This window comes from Lampetra fluviatilis, unplaced genomic scaffold (genome assembly GCF_964198595.1).
Source record: "Lampetra fluviatilis unplaced genomic scaffold, kcLamFluv1.1 SCAFFOLD_530, whole genome shotgun sequence".
Taxonomy (NCBI): Eukaryota; Metazoa; Chordata; class Hyperoartia; order Petromyzontiformes; family Petromyzontidae; genus Lampetra; species Lampetra fluviatilis.
Genome location: NW_027621162.1, coordinates 55,001 through 62,829, shown reverse-complemented (window position 1 = coordinate 62,829; position 7,829 = coordinate 55,001). Strand labels below are relative to the sequence as shown.

At 53.8% G+C, this 7,829-nt stretch overlaps 1 protein-coding gene across 1 annotated transcript in view; it reads left to right on the top strand.

The window, feature by feature from the left end:
• The first annotated feature begins 7,428 nt into the window (after positions 1-7,428).
• Positions 7,429-7,829, top strand: part of CHIC2 (cysteine rich hydrophobic domain 2) — a 19,438-nt gene continuing 19,037 nt past the window's right edge. Inside the window, exon 1 of the mRNA XM_078885266.1 lies at positions 7,429-7,589. Coding sequence (XP_078741392.1) covers positions 7,456-7,589 — 134 coding nt within the window. The 5' untranslated portion in view covers positions 7,429-7,455. The remainder of the gene's footprint in view (positions 7,590-7,829) is intronic.

The window sequence follows — 7,829 nt, the reverse complement described above, 5'->3', positions numbered from 1 at the left end:
AGACCCATAGAGATACACAGAGATACACAGAGACCCATAGAGATACACAGAGACCTATAGAGATACACAGAGACCCATAGAGATACACAGAGACCCATAGAGATACAGAGAGACCCACAGAGACACACAGAGACCCACAGAGATACACAGAGACCCACAGAGATACACAGAGACCCACAGAGATACACAGAGACACACAGAGATACACAGAGACACACAGAGATACACAGACACCCACAGAGATACACAGAGACCCATAGATATACACGGAGACACACAGAGATACACAGACACCCACAGAGATACACAGAGACCCACAGAGATACATAGATACCCACAGAGACCCACAGAGATACACAGAGATACACAGACACCCACAGAGATACACAGAGACACACAGAGATACACAGAGACCCATAGAGATACACAAAGACCCATAGAGATACACAGACACCCACAGAGATACACAGAGACCCATAGAGATAAACAGACACCCACAGAGACCCACAGAGACACACAGAGACACACAGACACCCACAGAGACACACAGAGACCCATAGAGATACACAGAGACCTATAGAGATACACAGAGATACACAGAGATACACAGAGATACACAGAGATACACAGAGACCCACAGAGATACACAGAGACCCACAGAGACACACAGAGATACACAGAGACACACAGAGACACATAGAGATACACAGAGACACACAGAGATACACAGATACACAGAGACACACAGAGACACAGAGACCCGTAGAGATACACAGAGACACACAGAGATACACAGAGACCCACAGAGATACACAGATATACACAGAGATACACAGAGATACACAGAGACCCACAGAGATACACAGAGACCCACAGAGATACACAGAGACCCATAGAGACACACAGAGACACACAGAGATACACAGAGACCCACAGAGATACACAGAGACCCATAGAGACACACAGAGACACACAGAGATACAGAGAGATACACAGAGACCCACAGAGATACACAGAGACCCATAGAGACACACAGAGACACACAGAGATACACAGAGACCCATAGAGATACACAGAGATACACAGAGACCCATAGAGATACACAGAGACCCATAGAGATACACAGAGACCCATAGAGATACACAGAGACCCATAGAGATACAGAGAGACCCACAGAGACACACAGAGACCCACAGAGATACACAGAGACCCACAGAGATACACAGAGACCCACAGAGATACACAGAGACACACAGAGATACACAGAGACACACAGAGATACACAGACACCCACAGAGATACACAGAGACCCATAGATATACACGGAGACACACAGAGATACACAGACACCCACAGAGATACACAGAGACCCACAGAGATACATAGATACCCACAGAGACCCACAGAGATACACAGAGATACACAGACACCCACAGAGATACACAGAGACACACAGAGATACACAGAGACCCATAGAGATACACAAAGACCCATAGAGATACACAGACACCCACAGAGATACACAGAGACCCATAGAGATAAACAGACACCCACAGAGACCCACAGAGACACACAGAGACACACAGACACCCACAGAGACACACAGAGACCCATAGAGATACGAAAGGGCCCGCAGAGATAAATAGAGATGCATAGACACATAGAGATGCATAGAGATACATAGAGATACATAGAGACCCACAGAGATACATGAAGACCCATAGAGACCCACAGAGATACACAGAGACACACAGAGATACACAGAGACACACAGAGATACACAGAGACCCACAGAGATACACGGAGACCCACAGAGATACACAGAGACACACAGAGATACACAGAGACACACAGAGATACACAGAGACCCACAGAGATACACAGAGACACACAGAGATACACAGAGACCCACAGAGATACACAGAGACCCACAGAGATACACAGAGACACACAGAGATACACAGAGACACACAGAGATACATAGAGACCCACAGAGATACACAGACACCCACAGAGATACACAGAGACACACAGAGATACACAGAGACCCATAGAGATACACAGAGACCCACAGAGATACACAGAGACACACAGAGATACACAGAGACCCACAGAGATACACAGAGACCCACAGAGATACACAGAGACACACAGAGATACACAGATACACACAGAGATACACAGAGACCCATAGAGATACACAGAGACCCATAGAGATACACAGAGACCCATAGAGATACACAGAGACCCACAGAGATACACAGAGACCCATAGAGATACACAGAGACCCACAGAGATACACAGAGACCCATAGAGATACACAGAGACCCATAGAAATACACAGAGACACACAGAGATACACAGAGACCCACAGAGATACACAGAGACCCATAGAGATACACAGAGACCCACAGCGATACACAGAGACCCATAGAGATACACAGAGACACACAGAGATACACAGAGACCCATAGAGATACACAGAGACCCATAGAAATACACAGAGACACACAGAGATACACAGAGACCCACAGAGATACACAGAGACCCATAGAGATACACAGAGACCCACAGCGATACACAGAGACACACAGAGATACACAGAGATCCACAGAGATACACAGAGACACACAGAGATACACAGAGACACACAGAGATACACAGAGATCCATAGAGATACACAGAGACCCACAGAGATACACAGAGACACACAGAGATACACAGAGATCCATAGAGATACACAGAGACCCACAGAGATACACAGAGACACACAGAGATACACAGAGACCCACAGAGATACACAGAGACACACAGAGATACACAGAGACACACAGAGATACATAGAGACCCACAGAGATACACAGAGACCCACAGAGATACACAGAGACACACAGAGATACATAGAGACCCACAGAGATACACAGAGACCCACAGAGATACACAGAGACACACAGAGATACATAGAGACCCACAGCGATACACAGAGACACACAGAGATACACAGAGACCCACAGAGATACACAGAGACACACAGAGATACACAGAGATCCATAGAGATACACAGAGACCCATAGAGATACACAGAGACCCACAGCGATACACAGAGACACACAGAGATACACAGAGACACACAGAGATACACAGAGATCCATAGAGATACACAGAGACACACAGAGATACACAGAGACCCACAGAGATACACAGAGACACACAGAGATACACAGAGACCCATAGACACGTGGAGGTCTATAGATACACGTGAAGAAGGTCCTTACATTTTCCAGGGGATCGATGTTCATTTCCCCCAGGAACGTATTTACAAAGGCGAGGTTACGACTGCATTATCTCGCCATCGCTCTGACTATAGTCAGATGGCTTTCTGCAGCCACATTGGTTCCCACGAGATCAACTTAAACGGTCTTTATCCATTGTTCAGTCAACTTCCATTGTTCCCACGATGTCATCTTGGGCGGTCAACTTCCATTGTTCCCACGATGTCATCTTGGGCGGTCAACTTCCATTGTTCCCACGATGTCATCTTGAGCAGTCAACTTCCATTGTTCCCACGATGTCATCTTGAGCAGTCAACTTCCATTGTTCCCACGATGTCATCTTGAGCAGTCAACTTTCCATTGTTCCCACGATGTCATCTTGAAAAGTCATCTTCCATTGTTCCCACGATGTCATCTTGGGCGGTCAACTTCCATTGTTCCCACGATGTCATCTTGGGCGGTCAACTTCCATTGTTCCCACGATGTCATCTTGAACAGTCATCTTCCATTGTTCCCACGATGTCATCTTGAACAGTCAACTTCCATTGTTCCCACGATGTCATCTTGGGCGGTCAACTTCCATTGTTCCCACGATGTCATCTTGAGCAGTCAACTTCCATTGTTCCCACGATGTCATCTTGAACAGTCAACTTCCATTGTTCCCACGATGTCATCTTGAACAGTCAACTTCCATTGTTCCCACGATGTCATCTTGGGCGGTCAACTTCCATTGTTCCCACGATGTCATCTTGAGCAGTCAACTTCCATTGTTCCCACGATGTCATCTTGAGCAGTCATCTTCCATTGTTCCCACGATGTCATCTTGAGCAGTCAACTTCCATTGTTCCCACGATGTCATCTTGAACAGTCAACTTCCATTGTTCCCACGATGTCATCTTGAACAGTCAACTTCCATTGTTCCCACGATGTCATCTTGAACAGTCAACTTCCATTGTTCCCACAATGTCATCTTGAACAGTCAACTTCCATTGTTCCCACGATGTCATCTTGAGCAGTCAACTTCCATTGTTCCCACGATGTCATCTTGAGCAGTCAACTTCCATTGTTCCCACGATGTCATCTTGAGCAGTCAACTTCCATTGTTCCCACGATGTCATCTTGAGCAGTCAACTTCCATTGTTCCCATGATGTCATCTTGAACAGTCATCTTCCATTGTTCCCACGATGTCATCTTGAACAGTCAACTTCCATTGTTCCCACGATGTCATCTTGAGCAGTCATCTCCCATTGTTCCCACGATGTCATCTTGAACAGTCATCTTCCATTGTTCCCACGATGTCATCTTGAACAGTCAACTTCCATTGTTCCCACGATGTCATCTTGAGCAGTCATCTTCCATTGTTCCCACGATGTCATCTTGAGCGGTCAACTTCCATTGTTCCCACGATGTCATCTTGAGCAGTCAACTTCCATTGTTCCCACGATGTCATCTTGAGCAGTCAACTTCCATTGTTCCCACGATGTCATCTTGAGCAGTCAACTTCCATTGTTCCCACGATGTCATCTTGAACAGTCAACTTCCATTGTTCCCACGATGTCATCTTGAACAGTCAACTTCCATTGTTCCCACGATGTCATCTTGAACAGTCAACTTCCATTGTTCCCACGATGTCATCTTGAACAGTCATTTTCCATTGTTCCCACGATGTCATCTTGAGCAGTCAACTTCCATTGTTCCCACGATGTCATCTTGAGCAGTCAACTTCTATTGTTCCCACGATGTCATCTTGAACAGTCATCTTCCATTGTTCCCACGATGTCATCTTGAACAGTCATCTTCCATTGTTCCCACGATGTCATCTTGAGCAGTCAACTTCCATTGTTCCCACGATGTCATCTTGAACAGTCATCTTCCATTGTTCCCACGATGTCATCTTGAGCAGTCAACTTCCATTGTTCCCACGATGTCATCTTGAGCAGTCAACTTCCATTGTTCCCACGATGTCATCTTGAGCAGTCAACTTCCATTGTTCCCACGATGTCATCTTGAGCAGTCATCTTCCATTGTTCCCACGATGTCATCTTGAACAGTCATCTTCCATTGTTCCCACGATGTCATCTTGAGCAGTCAACTTCCATTGTTCCCACGATGTCATCTTGAACAGTCAACTTCCATTGTTCCCACGATGTCATCTTGAGCAGTCAACTTTCATTGTTCCCACGATGTCATCTTGAGCAGTCAACTTCCATTGTTCCCACGATGTTAACCACCTCGCCTGGTGTACAGGAGGTTGTGGGTCCGATCCCAACCCTGACGACGCCTGCTGCTGCTGCTGTATATTTGGAGTCTGCGTCTCTCTCTCATCATCATCATCACGGTGGCTAGGAGATGTTGACTACCTCGCCTGGTGTACAGGAGGTCATGGGTATCGTCATCGCCTCTAGAGGCTCCGCCTACTGAACACTTTGCCCCCCACCACCACTCCCCCCCACCCCTCCCCACGACCACTCCCCACCACCCCTCCCCACCACCACCCCCCCCCCACCACTCCCCCCCACCCCTCCCCCCCCACCACTCCCCCCCACCCCTCCCCCCCACCACTCCCCCACACCCCTCCCCACCACCACTCCCCACCACCCCTCCCCCCACCATTCCCCCCTCCCCCTCCCCACCACCACTTCCCCCCACCCCTCCCCCTCCCCACCACCACTTTCCTCCCCACCACCACTCCCCCCCTCCCCTCCCCCCCACCCCTCCCCACCACCACTCCCCACCACCCCTCCCCACCACCACTCCCCCTTCCCCCTCCCCACCACCACTTCCCCCCACCCCTCCCCCCTCCCCACCACCACTTCCCTCCCCACCACCACTCCCCCCCTCCCCTCCCCCCCACCCCTCCCCACCACCACTCCCCCCACCCCTCTCCACCACCACTTCGCCACGACCACCCCTCCTACCCCTCCCCCCACCCTCACCCCTCCTCCCCCCGCCCACCACCCTCACACCTCCTCCCCACACCTGCACCCCACCCCCACCTCCTCCCCCCGCCCCCTCCCACCACCCTCACCCCCTCCTCTCACCCCCACCCCTCCCCCCACCCTCACACCTCCTCCCCCCACCTGCCCCCCACCCCCACCTCCTCCCCCCGCCCCCTCCCACCACCCTCACCCCCTCCTCTCACCCCCACCCCTCCCCCCACCCTCACCCCTCCTCCCCCCCACCCGTCCCCACCACCACCACTTCCACACGCCCTACCCCCCACCCCTCCCACCACCCTCACCACCTCCTCCCCCCACCTGCCCCCCACCCCCACCTCCTCCCCCCGCCCCCTCTCACCCCCCTCACCCCCTCCTCCCACCCCTCCCCTCACCCCCACCACCTCCTCCCCCCACCCCCACCTCCTCCCCCCGCCCCCTTTCACCACCCTCACCCCCTCCTCCCACCCCTTCCCCCGCCCCCTCCCACCACCCCCTCCCACCACCCTAACCCCCCACCCCTCCCCCCACCCTCACCCCACCCCCACTCCTCCCCCCGCCCCCACTCCTCCCCCCGCCCCCTCCCATTACCCTCACCCCCTCCTCTCACCCCCACCCCTCCCCCCACCCTCACCCCTCCTCTCACCCCCACCCCCTCCCCACCACCACCACTTCCACACGCCCTACCCCCCCACCCCTCCCACCACCCTCACCACCTCCTCCCCCCACCTGCGCCCCACCCCACCTCCTCCCCCCGCCCCCACCCACCACCCTCACCCCCTCCTCTCACCCCACCCCACCCACCACCCTCACCCCTCCTCCCCCCCACCCCTCCCCACCACCACCACTTCCACACGCCCTACCCCCCACCCCTCCCCCCACCCTCACCCCACCCCCACTCCTCCCCCCGCCCCCACTCCTCCCCCCGCCCCCTCCCACCACCCTCACCCCCTCCTCTCACCCCCACCCCTCCCCCCACCCTCACCCCTCCTCCCCCCCACCCCTCCCCACCACCACCACTTCCACACGCCCCACCCCTCCCACCACCCTCACCACCTCCTCCCCCCACCTGCGCCCCACCCCCCACCCCTCCCCCCACCCCTCCCCCCACCCCTCCCCCCACCCTCACCCCACCCCCACCCCTCCCCCCACCCCCACCCCACCCCCACCCCACCCCCACCCCTCCCCCCACCCCCCCACCACTTCCCCTCTCCCCCACCCTCACCCCCCTCCCCTCATCTTCAAGATGGCGGACTTCGACACCATCTATGAGGATGACGAGGAGGGGGAGGATGATGACGAGGAACGACTGGCTGAGGAGAATCTCATCCGATACGCGCCCGACCCCGTGGTCGTACGCGGCTCCGGCCACATCACCGTGTAAGTGGACGACGACGGCGAGCGGCGGCGGCGAGCGAGCGACCGAGAGCCGCGGCGAGACGCGGAGAGCCGGGGCCTTTGTAGTAGGCCGCAACTGCCTCCTCGGGCCTCGCCTGATTTCCGGCGCCTCTCGTCGGGCAGGCGGAGCAGGCGAGGCCGAGGCTGTCGGGGAGGGTTAGGCCGCCACTCTCTCACACACTCTCTTTCTCTCTGTTGTATCGTTTCGTTTCGCTATTTAGT